Genomic DNA, 19,994 nt, shown 5'->3' on the forward strand with positions numbered 1-19,994 from the left:
TGAATATTTATAGGTATATACTCTAGTTGGTCCCTCTACTGTTCTCTCTCTTCCCTTTTGGTCCCTCTACTCAGAAATGCTCCCGACTAGTCTCTCTACTTTTGAAAATGTGCCTACTTAGTTAAAAATGCTCCCAACCAGTCCCTCTACTTTTAGAAATGTGCCCACTTAGTCCCTCTTAGTGGGCACATTTTTAAAAATAGAGGGACTAGTCGGAAGTATTTTTTAGTAGAAGGACCAAAAAAAAAGAGAGAAAAAAGTACAGGGACTATTTTGGTGATTATACCATATTTATATTGTAGCAACATGCAACACCAGTTTTGAATTAATGTTCAAGAAAAGCTTCTTCCTCCTATTGCTTTTTGTCTGCATCCAAAGTTTTTTTTTTTTTTTTAATGAAATTTAATCTTCTCATCCGGAGTATGACGTCTGATTTTAGTTTCATTAATGTTCTTTATTTGAGAACACATAATGGAACTTTGTTGTTCATCTTTGATCTTTTGCAAATCCGGTGATTAAGCCTTTTTTTTAATATGAATTTTAATGTTTTTTTTTAAAATGTGGTTGATGTTTCTCTTTCTATATTGTCTGTTTGTGTTTTTTTAATGTAAAAAATATTTTTTTTATGAATTTTTTTGATAAATAATATTTGTTTGTGAACAGAAGAAACAAAAAATTAATTTTTATTTTCCCTTATTTATTGTGCAAAATGACATATAGACCCTCATGCTCTCATAACTATTAAAATTAATTTTTGAAAATGCTGATATAATTTTCATAAAACTGTGTGTGTATGCAGTATGCACACACAAATGGGGTTTTTGCACCACTCACTTTTAAAAATAACTCATAACTCTTTTTTTTTTTTTAATTTTATTTCACTTGTCACATCTTGGAGCAACATAGAAATCATATATTTTTAATTAAAAATAAAAATATACAATTGTTTTTTAATGCAACATAGTGTTTTTAATTAAAAATAGGACATATCCTCACATTATCTAAATAATATTTAATAACCTCTATCACTAAGTAATTATATAAACAAAGTGATAAAAAAGCATTTACATACACTATAACTAAAGTTTAAACATAAAACTCCATCATATATATATATATATACAGTGTATTCTGTTTTTCAACAAAATCATTTGATCAAGTTTAGATCCTTTCCAAACCATAGACATCTTTTCAAGAATAGCTTAGAACAAAATCAAGAAACCATGGAAAAACTCATGAAGCAAATTTTAAGTGACAGCAATCCTTTCTGCAGTAAAATTTGGACACAGTTTTAACTTGAGATAATTTTCGGTTTATCTGCGCATAAAATTGAACATATTGTTTTTTCTGTACATGATCTGGAGATGTAACTATTACATTATACACGACGAAAAATCATCGTACAAGAAGTGCAAGAGTTCATTTGTGCTATAAATGTCTTCTTGGTGAGCCATAAGGTGTCGTTGACATGCGAGGAGAGTCAAACGGTGTCGTTGACTTCAATGGAGTGTCAAAGGGTGTAGACGATAACTTCAGTGGATGAATTTCAGGCCATGGGTCGAGGAAATTGCTTGTCGGTCTTGTAGGGTAGAGTGAATAATTAGCCGGGCTGTAGTTGATAGCTCCCGTCGAGAAAGCTGGATGAGGAGGAGACAGTAAATAGCTTCGGTTTGATTGTTTGCATTGTCGCAAAGGGCTTGAACAGGGCGATACGGGCAGGGACAAGTTCGATCTGCTAGCAAGATCACTGAAAGAGGCGTCATACCGATGTTTTAAGTAAAATGTGGCACATAAATTTCAAATGACAATTTGGTTTGATCATACCTGGCATTAAAAGCTAATGAAAAACCGTTAGTTTGTGCTATGGAATACTCTCTATCACGGAGAGGAGAAATGCTTCGTCTTGAATACAAGTTGCTGGTGGCCTGCAGGCGAATTACAAGTAAAAAAAATGGTAATTGAAACTAGTGTTTTAAGTTTAAGATCTTTTTTGACATGAAGTAGACTTTACCTGGTTATGGTTTCGATCACGGGAAGGCAATGTATTCATAAACATAAAATTTGAAGCTGTTTTGGGTGTTTGATCTTGAACAAATGGGTGTTCCAACAGTTTTGCTGCTGTTGGACGGGCCGATGGGTCTCTTTGCAAGCAAAGTTTCAGAAAACTCTTTCCATCTTCAGACAAATGATCTGGAATTTCTGGTATATCTTTGCCATTTCCAATTTTAAATATTGCAGCTGCCTGTTAAACAATATTGATATAATTCAAGATTACCGAAATTATAAACAACAACAAAAACATAAGTTGAGAAAAAAGCGCACCCCTTCATACTGGCTCCAAGGAGGTTTGGAAGTGGCCATCTCTAGGATGGTACATCCAAGGCTCCATATATCCACAGAAAGAGTGTAGCCACAATTGTTCATGATAACCTGCACAAAACCAAATATATCAGTCAAGGAAAATTGGCTAAAATTTGCCTCTAATCAAGATATTGATAAGAAATATGCTCCGACAGCATTGTATGAAGATGCTAACCTCAGGAGCCATCCAGTTTGGGCTTCCTTTGAATGACCGTATTGATGTGTAAGCCGATATCTGTTTTATGATTAAAAAACCAGGAACCGGCTATCATGAGACAGCATTAACTGGTATCTATGTACAAAGGAAAATTTGAGAAATAGATAATGATAGAATTTCTATCAGATCTAATATCGTCAGAGACATTGTGGGTTCAGTAGATAACAGGACGTACATGTTTAGCCATGCCAAAGTCAGCAAGCTTGATTTCTCCATTAGTATCAACGAGTATGTTAGCCCCTTTAATGTCCCTGAAAGGCATTCCTCGGGCATTAAGATCTAACTGGATTGTTGATAACGGACTCGCACCTTGCTATCATTATAAGAAAAATCAGCAACAGTATACCTGTGAATGGTATTCCTTCCGTGTAAGTAGGCAAGACCAGAAAGAATCTGCCTAGTGTAACTTTGTATTACAGGCTCCTTGAAAGGCCCATATTCCTGAAGTAACTTATAAATCGATCCTCCGGAAACATATTCAAGATAAACAGACAGTGTGCCGTCAACCTACATTATAGAGTTTTATATTGTCATAATTTCAAAAATTCTAGTTGAAGATGGAACTTTAGGCAACTTTCAGGCAAGTATGGAATTGATAACAAATTATATATGAAAAAACTATTAGATATATAAACTTGACTTAATTTAAAAATCAGTAAACGATTTAATCAATTTATAAAATCGGGATTTATTTATAAAGGAAGGGATTTAAAAAGGTAGAAAAATCTTTATCACGTAACACAACTCTTTGCACAGAAACAGATCAAATGATTTAAGGAAAAAGACATAAAAACCTAAATCAAATGCCATGGATACATATAGGTGCTCAGAGCAATCAAGACAAGTAACTTGACCAGTAACAAAATGAGTATCACTGCAAAACTAATTTCACTCCTAAACCATCAACGATCATAAATGCTTCAAGGATAGAGATTTACCAGTTCACTGCCATAGTATCGTACAATGTTTGGATGTGAGAGTTGACTAAGCAACGTGATTTCCTGTGCAGATCATAATGCAGCTGAGATTAGTTTCTAATCTGATATACATATCTAATGCAATAGAACAGTGATATTTTATTCTATTTTATGAAAAAGAAACATCAAAACTATACCTGATTAAGTTGCCTTAGGCATTCTTTTGAATTTGAATCGTCACAGATAATGCTGACCTCTTTAATTGCACACATCTGCCCGCTTCCACTGTCCCATAGATGCTACAATAAATCAGATGAAAAATTTTCTTGCTTTGATATGAAGCAATTTCTTATATCTCAGATTCTCAGAATGTGAAAAGAGTAAAAGAACTGCCAAAACTTCTAGTGGAGTTCATCTTTCAGAAGAGCGGTTTACATACACTGAGTTTACAATTAAAATTCCTTTTCATAGTGTTATCAACATGTTTTTGACATCAAAGTAAGAACGAATGAGCACCTAAACAAGGATTAAGAAGGAAACCAGGGGAGAGTTCAAATACCTGTTAAATCCTTGATAGACATGGCCAAATGTTCCCCTTCCAATCAGCTTTCCCTTCTTCCAATGTGATCTAAGACACTGTGAAGAAGAAGAGGTAGGTGAGCCAGGAGGAAGTGGCAGGGGATGAGGCACACATCTCATATCATCCTGCCAAACTGTTGCAGATTCAGGACACATGCTGAAAACTTTCTGATGAATAGGCGATGTAGGAGCAGTGTGAAATGGATGCCCTCTTGATCCAGAACCACCATTTGCTGATCTTTGATTACAAATTATATTCCCAAAAGTTTGGCCATGAGTGAAGGCAGTTCCACTGCTAGAAGGCACATCACCACAGTACAACGGAAAGTCTTTCTTCTGGGAGACAGATGTCTCATAACATTTGGCATGCTCCAAACTTGGATTACACAAGAATGTATGGCTTTCTTGTGGGACATGCACTAGTTTCTGCAACTCAGGTTTCACAAATTTTTCCTTGGGAGCACCGGCCAGCTCCGGGTGCCTATTTATCACAATTAAACAAAAAAAAAAAGCGAAAAAGTTAAACATGAGCAGAATCTATAATCACTCACTTTAAATAGACACTATGACTTTTGATGGACATGCTAGGAAAACAAGATTAACATAGCAAAAGAAAAGCTCTAAGGAAAGGATAACAATATATGATTCCAAAGAGGAATAAACCAATAGACTGATTCTTTTCTTTTAACAACAGAACACAAAACTTTAAAAATCTAGTAACTTTTTAATTAACTAAGATTGACAACAAAAGCATCTCTAGTCGGCAAGCATATCAAGAGACATATTCCCAGAATACCAAAAGTAACAGATCTTAAGCACAAATAGTAAAAACTATATATATATACACACACACACACATACATAATTAAAGAAAACTAAAAAGCAAATCCCTTCCTTTGATCAAATAAACAGAAAATTCTCAATTTTTTTTTTTATAAAAAATAGGAATGAAAACCATGAAAATAAGGGAAACCACTAGAATGAAAATCAAACCCCCTGAAATTAGCATTCCACCTGAAAAGCAAAGCAACAAATTTTGGGGCTAAACAAAAATCATGTAGCACAGTGAAGTACCTCAAAAAACCAAGTTCCGGGTTCTCATCAGATGAGGCATAAGAGGTAGAGCTAGAAGCCGAGATTGATCCAGTAACCAAAACCCCAGCTTGATCATGGGTCTGAAGCGAGGAAGCCGAAGCCAACTCACAGGGCAACGGAAGCCGGTAGCCTAAGGAGAAGAGAGGAGCCACAGCGCCGCCACCAGCGGGGGAGAGCTCTCGAGGAGGGGTTCTGGTGACGGAAACCCCATCGAAACTACTTGCTTTCAGTTCCTCTTTGGGATTACTCTTCCTGGGAGTCGATTTGGACTTGGCTTTGGATTTCGATTTGCTTGGCCACCATGCTGGCATCTCCAGACGCGATTTGGGGATCCAGATAGAGAGAGAGAGAGGGGGGGAGGAAGGAAGGGAAGGAGAAGGCGAAGGTGAAGGAGAATGGAAGCAAAGGGACGGGGTGAAAAGCGAGAGCTTTTTGGAGGTGGGCGCATACAGTGACGAGAAAGCGCGCATCTTCCTCGGTGTTTGTTCTGCCGTGTTGTTTATTTTGTCCAATTTTTTTTTTTTTACATTTTTATAAAATACGTATATATATTAATCAAAATTATAAATATATATTATAATATGTGTGTATTTATATATGTATGTGATTAATAATTGAATTCATTTATTTGAATAAAAAATTTAATTTTTTTTTACATAAAATATAGAGTGAGTATGCACACACATCATCAAATTTGAGTTTTTACGCGTGTTAAGAGATTAACTACATCATGAATGTAATTTATTTATTTTTATTAAAAATAAAAAATAAGTAGTATATTGGATATTTATAAGTTATGTAGTATAGAATTAAAATAAAAAAAATTTTCTTTAAAATTTAAATTTCAAATATAATTTTTTTTATACTTTCAGAAAATAAGAATAAAACAGTAGTATGTTGGATATTTATTTTTTATTATATAAAATATTGAATATATACATAAATGTGATATTCATGAGAAATATATATTCATAATTTAATAAAAAAAGGAAAATGAAAACGAACTTGGAATTGGATTGTGAGAAGGTTCCTGGATGGATTTGCAAAGAAAAGCAACAAATAATAATAATCATAATAACAATAAAAGTAATTGAGAAGGTGGGGGTAGTTATCTTGTCTAATGCGTTGTCTTGACAGGACATTCATGGGACCCACTTGCATCCATCGATCTCACCGCTTTGTGGGTCCCAACTTTCCTTTTTTCCCATTTGTTTCTATTTAATAAATATTTTTTAAAAATTAGATCAATAATAAAATCTTTAAAAATTAGATATTGGTATGTTGTTTGTGCGGGCAGGAAAGCTGATTTATTATTTAATTATAATATCTTTTGCTACATCACGTGTGACCAATTCCTCACTTATTTATATATATATATATATATTGTTTTTTAACTACCTAACTTGTGAAATGAGGAAATTTTATGTTTTTTTTTATAAAAAAAAAAAAACATGTATACTTTAAAGAGGTCAATAAATGAATGAATGAATAAATTTGGAAGGATTTTAAGTTTGAGTTATAAATTCCTTGTGGACACTAACTTGACTTGCAAGTTTGTCCACCATTGACATTGATTTTTCATTCATTGACTTCTTCTTTTTTTGCTATAAATTTGTGATTAATGAAAAGATGGACTTTGAAGACTCCTTTGAAACATTGAATCAGTAAAAGTAGAAAATAAAATAATAATTAAAAAAAAAAGAGTGAAAAAGGAAGAGTGATATTACATAGTTTTTCATATCCAGTGGATATTGTTCAAAAGATCAAATATTCACAAGAAAACATCTCACTAGAGTTACTATAGAAACTGATTTCACTGATCATCACCTTTTCAATCATAAGAACAAGAAGAAGAAGAAGAAGAAGAAGAGATCACTCTTATGCTGGTTTACAATTCATGCCTCCTCAAAGTACAGAGAAAATGGAAGCAAGAACCACCCATCACTCTGCCTTGCAACATGTATTTCTGTTCAACCATTTGTTAAAGCTCATCGGCATCGGTATTGTCGTCATATATCATCATATCGGAACAAAGAAAGACGCCTTAGAAATAACTGTTAACCGATGACGGGCATGAAGGCACGAGAACTAGACCGGGATCAAGTTAAAACTATATGTTTGCTTTCTTTCAGATCAGTACAGAGAGAACGCGGGGCCGCGGGAAACCAACCGAGGGGGGGATGCGCACACTCGAACCGAACTTACATTGAGTTCATGTAGATTGATGGCAAAACTTTTTTGTTTCTGATTCTACGGAGATGTCTTCCAGTCATACTGAAGGTTAAGGTTATTGAAGCTATTGACCGATCCGAGCCCGCCAAGAAGCCGGTTGCTCACTTCCATTTGTTGATGGTTCATGGCTGATGGATCTTGTGAGATTTGGTTCATACCTATCCGCCCGTTTACCGTCATTGCAGTGGCATTGTTGGCCATTGCTGCTCTTATGCCGCTCGTCGTTGCTGTTGGACCGAGTCCGCCCATGTTACCGAAACTTGCCATTCCACTGATACCAGAATTGTTGGTCATCCCATTTCCGACCAAGCAGTTCCCTCCGTTCAGTGATTGCGCCATTCCCTTCACCTCATTCCCCAATGTACTTGCACCAGATGACATCAACATCTCATGTAGAATCTGCTGCACTGAGCTCTGAGGATCGTTGTGATCTGCATCATGGGACTGGGGCTGCGTTGACGGAGGTTGCATCGTTGCCATATTTGGTAGAGTAGTGTTATTGGATGTCGAAGGTGATGTAAACGGGGAAGACGGATTGGGTTGGGATGGCGGCAGTGAAGTTGATGAGCCAGACGATGGGATTTGGACGGTGTTACCAGTGTATGGGCTGTTCACAGAACTCATCGGGTTTTCTTGCCGGGAATTCATCGAGTTCTGATGGAGCAGACTGGCAACAGTAGCACCAGATGTTGGAGTGGATGATGGGACATTAATAGAATTGTTCACTCCAACAACACCATTGCTTCCTGCAGTAAGTGGTACACCCACAGGATGTGCAGAGCTCTGCTCATTGTGGTTCGAGTTTTGAGCCATCCCTTGCTGCTGCTCCTCTGTTTGTTGAGCTTGGTGAGCTCGAAGGGCGGATGAACCAGAAGTCTTTCGAGGAAAATTAATCAGGCTATCTGTTCGATGAAGCAAACAGATAGGTCTATCAAGTTTGAAGTCTAAAAACGGAAATCCACTAGTAAACTAAGATCGAAACAGAAAAGTTCATGTAGACGCATTCCGACAGAAGAAAAGAAAAAAAGGAGGAAGCTGCTAACCCATAGGTCCAGTTCCGGTTTCTCTGCTGTAGTCGATAAGATCCTTCATGCAATTTACCACCTCTGATATCTGCAGAATGAGAGTATTGGAGGGAACAAGTTCAAATAAAGAATAATCAATGTATCAAGAAACAAATCAGTTGTAATATGACATCAATTTCCCAGATATCGAGCAGATGTGTAATTTACTAACAACAAAATATTCTAATAAAAGGTAAAAACAACACTAGGTAGAAAAAATAAACAATCCAAAATTATGTAGAATGCACCAATATAACAACAATATGACAAGTAATCAATCTGGTCTGAAATATTTTGGTGCCACAAAATTGACAAGATACTGAATAATCAATCTAAATAGCAAGCCAAGCAAAATGATACATAAACCTCAACACATGACTAAAAAATCCAAAAATAAATCAAATCCTCAATAATGTATATAAGCATAAACAAACAAAATTGAAAGGAGCGAAGTTGAAGAAATAGATTGCTTGATTGCCTGAGGAAATGATCCCATCAAATGTAAAGCAGGACTGCCAACAGTTACTGCACTTGAATCAAATGTCAAAACATTTGAATAACCTTAATGCATTGCAGGAGATGATATTATGCATTCATTTATTCGTAAGGAATAAGTACGGGAAAACATAACCAGTCCCCTTCGATCCCACAAAAATAATAAAGAAAAATCATGGCGTCAGACATGGCAATGATAGAACAGAAAAAATTGCTATTGCCTGTCAGGATGAGAATTTAATTCATAGACCAATTGGAATATAAAGTAGCAACAAAATGACACACCTGAAGGCAGCGAACATATCTTTTTGTGTATCCTAAATCATTCACGAGAGGCACCTCCAAAGCTTTAGCTAATTGACGAGCAGAAGCTACAAATCTGTAATACAATTCAAATTCCAACTCAGGATATTAAATACACAAAAAATAACCCCACTGTAAAAGAATGCAACATGTAAAACTCAATCATACAAATAGAATGTGAGAACTCAGGGAATTAACTGAAATATAGCTTCAAAAGCATGACATAAAAACAAAGAAAATGACAGGTGCGTTACATGCTAATGATAAAAGTCAATGGTCTGAGTCTTCTCCCTATTCCCCACAGGCACACCATACAGATTCTTTAGACAAATAATAAGTAAGGAAGCCTTAAAAGCTGCATATTACCACAGTCAAGACTACTATCACAAATAGTGTGATAGCAAAACTTCTAACTCGCATATAAGCAAAATCTTTAATTTTAGGAAGACCAAGTGTATCCACATGACAAGGGTTAAAAGACAATTACATGGGACAACAAGATATGAAGCAAAGGAACTTTTTTTATGCTTGTAACTCACCCGTAATTTTGTTTTGCATAGAATATAATAAGTCACAGCATACAGAACTAAATTAAAAAGGTTTAAAGAATACAATAATTAAGTAGAAATATAAGAATTAACTTACGAATTGCAACTATTTTGTAGCTCTTGAGCAGACAAGCTAGATGATGCATTCTGTGTAGCTGAGTGATATTTTTGTACAACTGCCCCAAGTTGACTAACCTGCAAGAAGAAACAAGCCCTCATCGTCTCAATGCCAGATTTTAAGAGACAAAATTCAGAGTCCTATCTATGTCGCAAAAAAGCATACCTGAGGTATTATCAGCCTCCGAGGTATAAGCTCCTCATGTCGCCTAGCACAAAACTCCCAAGAAGCAATCTAGCCCCAAAGTAAAATAAAATAAGTCACATGCCACACCAAAAGAGGAATTCATTAATGTAGCTACACTTGGTGCACACCTCATATGCATGAATGGAACATGTTTTATTGATTGCTTACAGTTTCTATAGATACCACGATAAGTGCACATCAGTCTACTACACAACCAATTCTATGTGTTTATTGGTCTTGTGCCATCACATTATAAGATGTCCAGAAGACAAAATGGGAAGAAGAATGCACTAAACCTAAATGCTCACTTTTGAAGAATAATTTTGCCAGGGTATTAACAAAACGGCTGCAGAGTATAATATTTCAAACAATGAAATCTCTCACCTTTAAATCTGGATTAAAAACAACGCGAAGCTGCCCATCACGTACTACGCGCAGCTGCTCAAACACACTCTCTTGAATTGCTTTAGCATAATCGAGCACAATTTGACCTGATGGGCTCTGAGTCTCATGAGGCATATCAACATAAAGAAGTTCCTCCAGAGTACCACTAGCATATTTGATTTGGCATAACCTTGGCAGAACCTCAACTGTCGTTTCTGAAACCAGAAAAAAGGTCAAATTGAAGCAATATTGTAGAAGACGAGAGACAACAAGCAGAAAACCATAAAGGCATAGACTAAATTTCAAGAGTGATAATCATGATAATTGATGAGTAACTTGACACCAGGTGATACATACCAAACCCACGGCCAGGCTTGCGATTGCATATTTCACAATGCCAAACATCCTGCAAATTTGCAAATAAAATTTAAAAGCCTTGCATATACAAATCTACATAGGAAAGGAAACAAATGATTGTAGCTCGGATAGAAAACCCCAGTAAACTTATTCAAGCATAGCCCATAAATGAAAATACTAAATAAAGAAAAAACTAAAAACACCAAGTCAATAGCCGTAAAGCAAGCCACAAGCCACTGAATTTTAGAAGACATCTTTCTTAGCTGATCATACCTGAGGAAAAACACCAGTGGTTTGGCGGCCACTCGCATAGAGAGAGACACACCACCTTTTCTTGGCATTAGGAGCAAAATACTCAGCCACAAATTTTCTCCAGAAGTCAATATTGTTATCCTGCAGAACAAATAAAGGGCTGAGACAACCAGAAAACAAAGGAGATTCCTTCTTCATACACCCCCAAACTATGACCACACTAGACATAAAGAATACGACAGGTTTACCTCTGGTCTATGTTGTTGGTGATACATGTAATGCGTCAAGCGTTGAGCACACATCCCAGGCTCATATATATTAGGTTTCACTTGAGATCTCAGAGGAAGACCCTGCTGAAGTAGCTGCTGTTGCAAAGGTGTCCGTTGCTGAGGTATCGACTTGAGAATCTGTTGATGCTGCTGTTGTTGTTGTTGTTGATGCTGATGTTGCTGCATCTGCAGGATCCGCTGCTGCTGCTGCTGCTGCAGGAGATTCATCTGGGCAGCATGTGCAACTTGAGAGGATTGCCTCGACAGCTGCAACAGCTGCTGCTGATGCTGTTGTTGTTGTTGTTGCTGTTGTTGCTGCTGCAAAAATAACGATGCGTCTGAATGTGATTGTTCAAGCTTAACTGGTCCAAGGTTTCTCAAAGACTGAAGTTGCTGAGGCTCTATCTTCACACCACCAATGCTACCCCTCATAGATTGTAGCTGCTGCTGTGACTCCATCTTCATCGCACCCATACCACCATGCAAAGATTGTAACTGCTGTTGTTGGTGCTCCATCTTCATCGCTGCACCCATATTTCCGTGCAAAGATTGCAACTGCTGCTGCGGACCGTTCTGGTCGCCAGGACCCATCTGAGTCTCCAACTTAACAGGACCCATCTGTGGTTCCATTTTAACAGGAGCCAAGTTGCCCACGCCGCCCATTGCTCCGCGAAGCTGAGGTTGAGGCTGGCCATGCTGGGCATTGAACTGTTGCTGAAAGCTTTGCACACCATCAAGCTGCTGAGACTGCAAATGGTCCTGGCCAAGCTGATTACCAGCAGTGTTCTGAAAGTGCTGCTGTCCCTGAGCAGCAGTGGATGCAGACGCGAAAGAAAGTGGATCGGTCTCTGAAGCACCAACCATATCAACAGCACTGCTTCCACCACCACCTACAACACCAAGATTTGCTCGGTGCTGAAGAGTCTGAGCACCAGAGAACCCAGCATTGGGGCCGGGTACTCCATTCCCAAAGGAAGGGTTAAGCAAAGAAGAGACATTGGCCATGTTACCAAGCAAGTTCATGCTGTTATTGTTGTTACTGTTGAATTGGGTTCGAGGGGATACAAGAGAAGAGAATGGGGGCTGGGATGGCATGGAGCCCGGTTGTTGCCCTCCACTGAGAATGGAGGAGTTGGACCGGAGCAACGACGGGGTGACTGACTGAGCCCCGCCAGGCGTCGGAGGCCCAGAAGGCACCATCGGAGCAATCAAAAACTATAAACAAGCCTCAAAAAGTTGAAATCTTTCCCAACTAAATCAACATGGCCTATCAGATTTAGCATCAAAAGAAGCACAAAAAATAGAAATTCAACCAAGAAGCTCCACTTCTCAACATGCTAGGGATTCCAAAACCAGTTCCGGAATCTACTTTTAGGAACGCTCAGCAAATCCCTCACCCCCCGAGACTCTGTCTTATTCCCCTCTTTTCTTTTCCATAAATAACAACAGAACGAATATGATATCCAGGATACGCGAGAAGAACAAAAAAAAAACAACAGAAAAGAAGTGAAAAAAAAACCAGAAATGGAAACAAAAACTTCAAGCAAAGCTAAAAATCCGATCTTTTCCACTTGGCGCGCCGAAACCTGAAGCACAAACCCGCCCAAATATTCAGCATGCTGTAAAAACACCTTCGATCGGCAACCAGAACCACAATTCCTCCCAGATTCTCACCATCAAAAACCATAAACAGATATGAAGACGAATCGACTACTTACTCGTAAATAACAACTCCCAAAGCCTACTACTTCACTCCCACTTCTTCTCAACCTCGCACTGCTGCTCTAAACTCTAGGGTTAGGGTTCCATCAAGCTTTGGATTTCAGTAAAAAACTAGCTTGGTTTCGTCTCCACCGGGGAAGAAGAGAACCAGAGAGAGAAAGAGAAAGAAGAGAGAGAGAAAGATCGGTCATAGCGGACGTCAAAGTTTTATTAGATATGGTTTATTTTTCTCTCTCTAAAATTAGTCAAAGCTTGTTCTTCTACTCATCATCATGGCCGCTCATCACCATCTCACATAACATCATACCCATCCATCCATCCATCCATCATCATCTCTCAATAGATCCATCCAATTCATTCATGGCCCTACATCTTTCCATCCGATTACTAACGAATGCTGATCTCGAGGCAACTTGTGACGGCGGTTCAACTCGGGTCGGCTGACTTCGGTCTGGTTTTTTATTTAATGTCTGTTTTGTTATCTGATTTATTTAATCTTTTCTAATGAAATATTTTAATTTTCACAAGTAAAATGTTGATTTCCTGAATGAATGAATATATTCTCAAACTTTTCAAGCTAAAGTTTTCCCATAAGATACACATGGGAATGGATGGCTTTAGCCTTTAATTTTTGTTTCACAACCACCTTGATTTTATTTTATTTTATTTTTTAATTTTCACCAACTCATAAAGTGTAAACATGAGACCGATGTTATTAACTTTTGAATAATATTATTAACTTTTTTAATTAATTAAAATTCTTCTAATTTTTAATATCAAATCATAATTTCAATGTTTTCGGCGAAAATTAAACTTTCACGGTATATAAATAAATAAATAAATAAAGGGAATGTGCATTTGCGTAATTTCAATTATGAGTTATTCTGACTCTTTAACACGCGTCATTCTCTGATTGGAAACACCAGTTTACAGATTGTTTATCATGGTACAGCCATTAAAACAGCATAAATAAATCCCTGCATTTGGCCCTTTTTGTGAAATGACTAAATTACCCTCATATAAGAAGGATACACACACCGCCCAAACCTCCTACTCTAATGACCGTCCGATCATAATCATGATCCTGATCGCTGGTTCCACCGAGTTATGAACACCACCCAATAAATATTTTAATATATAAATTTAAAAATACACTTTTTACACCTTCCTTAAATAAAACTAAAACAGTAAATTAATTACAATTAAAAACCAACGAACAATTAATCTATTGATAATCAAAATTTTGTTAGAATATTTCATAGTTAATCTATTAATAACCAAAATTTTGTTAAAATCTTTAATAAATACTGAGAACTGAAATCACAAATAAAAACATATTTTTATATTTTTAAAAATCTAAATAATTACATACAAATGATTCTAACACTTACACATCCACATATAAATAGACTTTTTTTTTGTCATAAAAAATCTATTCATGCTACTGTTTTTTTACGGTTTAATCACTCATTTAGAATAAAAAAAAATTTGATAAAAAAAAATGATTTGACTAGATGTGAGAGAAAGAGGTGAGTTCACCGGAGGAGCAAGAGAACAAGCTGATTAATAAAGAAATAGGGGTAAAATGGGAATTCAAGGTCACCTAGGGCACGAGGGCCAGGCCCCCAGTAGACATCCGATGGACCCCGGGGCCTAAAGATAACCGTCATGGTCCCCCATGTGCCCCCATCTTCACATCATCATCATCACCATCATCATCATCATCATCATCATCATCAGCACATACATAACATGACATGACACAATATTGACATACATACATGCATGAGAGTGATGAGAGATGTGGAGTGATCTGGGCCGTTGACTGAAAGGATCAAATCTAACGGCCATCAGTGAAGATTAGAAGTTGGTAGTGTTTGGCTGTTGCAATTGAGATGACGTCTGAGCTGATTCCATAACAAACTCTTTGTCTGTATGGGCCTCACATACACACCTCTTTCTAGAAATTATCAATCATTTAATCTTACATACACTTCAAAAATACAACTAAATTAACCATTGTTAAACCATTCATTACACATACCATAACCAAAAAAGTGTAGTGTATTTTTTAACAACCCACACAGCATATAAAACAAGTAGTCCATCTTAAACAAAACAACAAATGAATGTCAAGATTTCAACACTAATAGATAAAGTTACAAATGAAAGTTGGTAAAGAATTAGTAGTAAATGTCAAAGCATAAAAACAAGATCAAATTGTACATACAGTAGGAGGATGAAGATTGGTTAATTAAAGAGTGAATTAGCACAACCAGTCATTTAGTCAAAAAGGATGGGGTCTGAGAGGATTTCTTTATGGTAGCCTGATCAGAACACAGCATAGGGATAAGCTGGCATTGATACAAACTAAAGCAGAATGCCCAGAAAAAAAGTACAATTAGATTTAAGGATGCACTTTAAAGTAATGGACAACAACCAATTCAGACAGTTGGGTGCTGGTATAATAATGCATCAATGCTGTCCTGGGTTTTAGTCTAAACTACCTTTGTTTTTGCTGAGAGTTTCATTTTGCCAGGACTGGCAATTCTGGCTACAAAACAAATCAAGATTGTAGATAGCAATGGAGCATTAGATGCTAGTCCAAGCAAATTCCAAGAAACTTTCAGTTGTTAATTATTCAATAATAGAGATACGGTTAGTATTTATATTATATTAATGTTCCTTGTATATTCAAGAAAAATAACACGTCATATGGTCCCAACGTCCTATTTACGAAAATATCTTATGCTATAAACCAAATAAGTTCCGTGCGCGAAGCACTCTATTCATGTATCAAATATTTTATTTTTCTATCAATTTATTTCAATACAAGTGCACCTAGAACTTGATCAAATAACCATGGATGGCCGGTATTCCTAACCTTAATCCATCATCAATAATGACATTGAGGTACGAAACTAGAATAGTAACAATTGTGACCAAAATCATACCATAATATTTCTCTGAATCAAAGAGCCTAAAAGAAGGAAGAAGATGCCCAACTGATTATTGTAACAAAAGTGTGTCACAAGAAACTCATTGATCATCGAAAGTTGTGAGACATTGATGACCAAGATCATGAATAAGAAATCACAATGTAAAAGACTCCGACACCTCATTGTTATATACATGAACCACATACAATCCAAAAATAATGCAAATGAACGCAATGCGGACAAGCAATGGCATAATCTAAGGCTCCCAAAAGAACATATGAATTGATTCAAGACAAACAAAGTGTAGTAAGGGCAAACATTTATGATTTCAGTGTGCATCGATGATTATTAACAAGTTGCAATAGAAATAATATATGAACACACAACTGTGCATGTCACTGATGATGCATTAAGAATGTTGGCAAGATAACATTTTGATTTTAAATAAGAAACATTTCCTAGATAAGATACATGAACAATTAAAATGCAACAAAAACAGAGCACTGATTGCAATGCCTAAAGATTATCAAATACAATGTACATAATCCAAAACAAAACCTAAAAAGGAGAAAAAACTAAGCAATCAATCATTAACCTAGAAAAAAAAAAAATCCATCTACCACTACTAATTGAGCTTTAATTATGGACTAGTAACAGTACTACAGCATTGTATTTTAACAAAGAAAAATACTAAATACATCATGAATTTCAGAAAAAAAATGGATCCATGAAGAGGAAATTGAAACATCTATCATGCAATCCTTCAAGATATCCATGAATTTCATAAACAACTCAACTTTGATTAGCAAAACAGAGTCATAAATCATGCTCATTAATCCATTCAAAACCCCAAAAAAAAATAAAAATCCATCCAAACATCAAAGAAAGAATCAGAAGAGATAATGAACACATCACCTAAAGATCATCAACTATGATGCAGAGAGTTCCATTCCCGGCGGACGGCGATCCACCGGCGACTAGAACTTCGTCGCCGGCGGGGAGAGACAGAAAGGATTCAAGATTGCGGTTTCTTGTTCAAATAAAACAAGAAAATAAAATTTTTCTTAAAAAAAAATAAAAGTGGACCAATCTCACCCGCGGAACTGTTTAAGAAAACGATATCCCCCTACGTTTCGACGCCTGATTGGACGGACGGAGATGCGAATAAGACAAAGTTGCTGATCTGGCTTAAGAGGCCTAAATGACAAAACGTGTCCTTGTCGGCATTCGGGTCAAGGACAACAATTTCCAACCAAACTTTTTTTTAGTGACCGACACGTAGCATGGGAACAGCAAAGTCAATGACACGTGTACAAAAATATCTCACAAGTTCATTGTCACGTGTCGGTTTGGCCAACTAAATTTCCCTATTTAAAGCACCTGGGAAGAGATCTCCATGCGGACGTTAATAACGAAGAAAATGAAAACAGAGAAAACGGAGAGAATGAGAACTTGTTCTGAGATGAGAATGGAGAGAACGTCTTCTATTGAGTTTGAGCCTTTAACTCTTACTCTTGAACAACTTCAGTTTGCAAGGGTCATTCATTAATCATATGTTTTTCATATGGTTTTTTTTTTTCTTTTTTTCAGTTTGTGGTATTAATTAATGCTGGTTTTTGTTCATGTTTTCAGGAGGCAGCAATGTGTATTTTGAGTACCAGAACAATAGAAGAAGCTATGGAGGTTTTCACTGAGGTGAGAGCTTCTGGTTTGGTTTTGTTAGTGTGTTTTGATGATTGAACTTTGAAAGCATTGTGTTTGGATTGATTTGCAGGGCGTGCAATTAACTTTTCATTTTGGTGTTAAAAGTTATAATAATATATGTTTAATGTATGAAGTTATTGATATATTTTAGGTTGAATTGGGTATATATGATGTGTTTGGATCGTTTCTAATTTATATCTAATATGCATGGTAGTATTAGAATTCAGTTTGTTTGGCTTGTTTGCTGCAAACGAGTTATTAAAATAGATTAACATGTAAGATTACCATATCTTTGGAAGATGTGAATTTGAATATGCAAGTTTGGGTCTCTCATATGTGTGTGTGTGTGTGTTTTGATGAATGAGCTTTGAAAGCTGTGTTTTGATTGATTTGCAAGGTATATATGCAATCTGTGTTTGGTGTTAAGTGATAGATTAATAATAATAATGCATGTTTAAAATATAAGGATATTAATATATTTAAAAATTGAATCAAAAGTTAGCAAATAATATATCTGATTTGGATCTAATGCGGTATTAGAATTTAGTTTATTTACAAAATAATTAGTTAAAATAAACTAGCATGTATCGTATAGCGTATTATTAATTAGAGTAGATAATTTGAATATTAAAGTATATAAGCTTATCTAGAATATGTGTTTTGATTGATTTGCAGGGTATGCAACCTGTGTTTGGTGTTAAGAAAGAGATGGATTTGATGGACTTGGAGTATGATGATGGTGAGAGTGAGAATGTTGGAGTGTTAAGGGATTTGAGAGACATTGTAACTGCCCCTTTTTAGTTAAGGCATGCATTTTCAGAGACTCCTTTTGTTGTTTCTTCAATTCAATGCTTAATTTGATGAAGAATGTGTATGCTTATGTATATGTGAGTGTGTTTTTGTTCTTGTTTTTTTTCTGTTAATTAATTTGGTCTTTGATTGATGCACTCATGTAAATTCTATGAGAATTAATTATTCTTGTAAAGATTGGAATATGAATGGGAACATTAGAATCATTCATACCAAGTGAATATACATGGTTTATGCGAAGATTGACTCGTTAACGTGTGTAATTTGAAAGCTTGTATCAAGAAAATCATCATAGAATTATGTATATATATGGTAATTTTGAATGTGAACTTGATTAAGGAAATTTACAAAATGTGTAATTAGTGGAGAAAACAAGATGAGTTATGTGTTGGAATAAAAACTAATGTTGTTTTACTTCGTCCACTCTTTTCGCTCTATTTTTGTGTCTTTTTTTGGGACACCCTCTTAAGCAAGAGATTCTGAGTTGAGTGTTCTTGATTTGTTATTGTAGTTAGTTTTAAAAGCAGTATAAGATCATTATAGAACTTTTCTAATTGTCAAAAGATCTTTGATCTAATGGCATTGGTTCTATACCATGTAAGGCCACATGCAGCAAACTCAATACTTAGAATCAAAATGCCATAAGCGTAGTAGTGCCACAGGGTCTCCCATCATATAGGATGAGTGTGTGTGATATTTTAATGTTAATGTACGTTCCATAAATAGAGTATAGTTTAATATCTGTGTGGCTTGTTCACATGTTAATATATATATATATATATATATATATCCTAGCTAATTGCATGTTTTGATTATTTTTATGCAAGTTGCAATAGAGTATTGTTGTGGACAAGGCTTGGAGGTGGATAGAATCTTTTATGACTACACTAGCTTTGTTGACATGTTACATCATCATGATGCTTGAGTTATTGGGAAAAATTATGATGCGATCAAAACATAAATTTTCTTTTTAACTACCCTCCACAAGAACGAAGCTCGAATTTATATCTAGATATGATAAACCACTAATTAATTATATAGCTACTTTCAATTGGTGCATTTTTTTTTAAAACTTTTGAGAAAATACTGAATTAATCGTGTGATTCACGTAATCTTAGTCGAGTATTAGAGGTTTAAGTTGTGAGTCTGCACTTGCAACTACCGATCTATTACTATTATTACTACTGACAAGTTTTGAAATCAAAATTTTTTTTATTATTTCACCATCGTTTTTTATAATTAATAAAACTCTGAATTGTGAGCTTTTTAATAGTTATTCAGTAGTTCATTTAATTTTTTTTTTAAAACACAATAAGATGGTGCTTGATTTGACAATTAGAATGTGAGGTTGGAGGCATTTTAAAAATATTAGGTTAAAGAAAAAAAATTATTCTAACTTAATAATATCAATAAAATAAAATATATATTTTTTTTTTTTGAGA

General features: G+C 35.7%; 3 protein-coding genes and 1 long non-coding RNA gene across 5 annotated transcripts; 1 reads left to right on the top strand and 3 right to left on the bottom strand.

Moving 5' to 3' along the window:
• Positions 1-1,296: 1,296 nt before the first annotated feature.
• LOC120261539 (mitogen-activated protein kinase kinase kinase 3-like) lies at positions 1,297-5,655 on the bottom strand. 2 transcript variants are annotated; one of them, XM_039269463.1, is made up of 11 exons: positions 5,149-5,655; positions 4,055-4,555; positions 3,693-3,780; positions 3,517-3,579; positions 2,925-3,085; positions 2,754-2,829; positions 2,537-2,596; positions 2,323-2,430; positions 2,012-2,242; positions 1,825-1,925; positions 1,297-1,732 (listed from the first exon to the last, which is right to left on the bottom strand). In XM_039269463.1, the coding sequence occupies exons 1-11, from the start codon at positions 5,637-5,639 to the stop codon at positions 1,429-1,431; spliced, it is 2,184 nt and encodes a 727-aa protein (XP_039125397.1). In that variant the 5' UTR covers positions 5,640-5,655; the 3' UTR covers positions 1,297-1,428. The 2 variants fall into 2 exon arrangements, with proteins under 2 accessions (XP_039125397.1, XP_039125396.1); XM_039269462.1 differs by having other exon boundaries at positions 1,297-1,747.
• A 1,218-nt stretch (positions 5,656-6,873) lies between these two features.
• LOC120260637 (transcriptional corepressor SEUSS-like) lies at positions 6,874-13,285 on the bottom strand. Its single transcript, XM_039268166.1, has 10 exons — positions 13,096-13,285; positions 11,357-12,963; positions 11,130-11,249; positions 10,857-10,905; positions 10,500-10,714; positions 10,095-10,163; positions 9,909-10,006; positions 9,246-9,339; positions 8,445-8,514; positions 6,874-8,303 (listed from the first exon to the last, which is right to left on the bottom strand). The coding sequence occupies exons 2-10, from the start codon at positions 12,575-12,577 to the stop codon at positions 7,420-7,422; spliced, it is 2,820 nt and encodes a 939-aa protein (XP_039124100.1). The 5' UTR covers positions 12,578-12,963; positions 13,096-13,285; the 3' UTR covers positions 6,874-7,419.
• Positions 13,286-15,208: 1,923 nt separating this feature from the next.
• LOC120259819 lies at positions 15,209-17,090 on the bottom strand. Its single transcript, XR_005536348.1, has 2 exons — positions 16,954-17,090; positions 15,209-16,104 (listed from the first exon to the last, which is right to left on the bottom strand). It is a non-coding gene; the product is annotated as an uncharacterized LOC120259819 (long non-coding RNA).
• Positions 17,091-17,444: 354 nt separating this feature from the next.
• LOC120262178 lies at positions 17,445-18,665 on the top strand. The gene is made up of 3 exons (XM_039270253.1): positions 17,445-17,575; positions 17,671-17,733; positions 18,418-18,665. The coding sequence occupies exons 1-3, from the start codon at positions 17,459-17,461 to the stop codon at positions 18,541-18,543; spliced, it is 306 nt and encodes a 101-aa protein (XP_039126187.1). The 5' UTR covers positions 17,445-17,458; the 3' UTR covers positions 18,544-18,665.
• The last annotated feature ends 1,329 nt before the right edge of the window (positions 18,666-19,994 follow it).

The sequence above is a fragment of the Dioscorea cayenensis genome, chromosome 5, assembly GCF_009730915.1.
Source record: "Dioscorea cayenensis subsp. rotundata cultivar TDr96_F1 chromosome 5, TDr96_F1_v2_PseudoChromosome.rev07_lg8_w22 25.fasta, whole genome shotgun sequence".
Taxonomy (NCBI): Eukaryota; Viridiplantae; Streptophyta; class Magnoliopsida; order Dioscoreales; family Dioscoreaceae; genus Dioscorea; species Dioscorea cayenensis.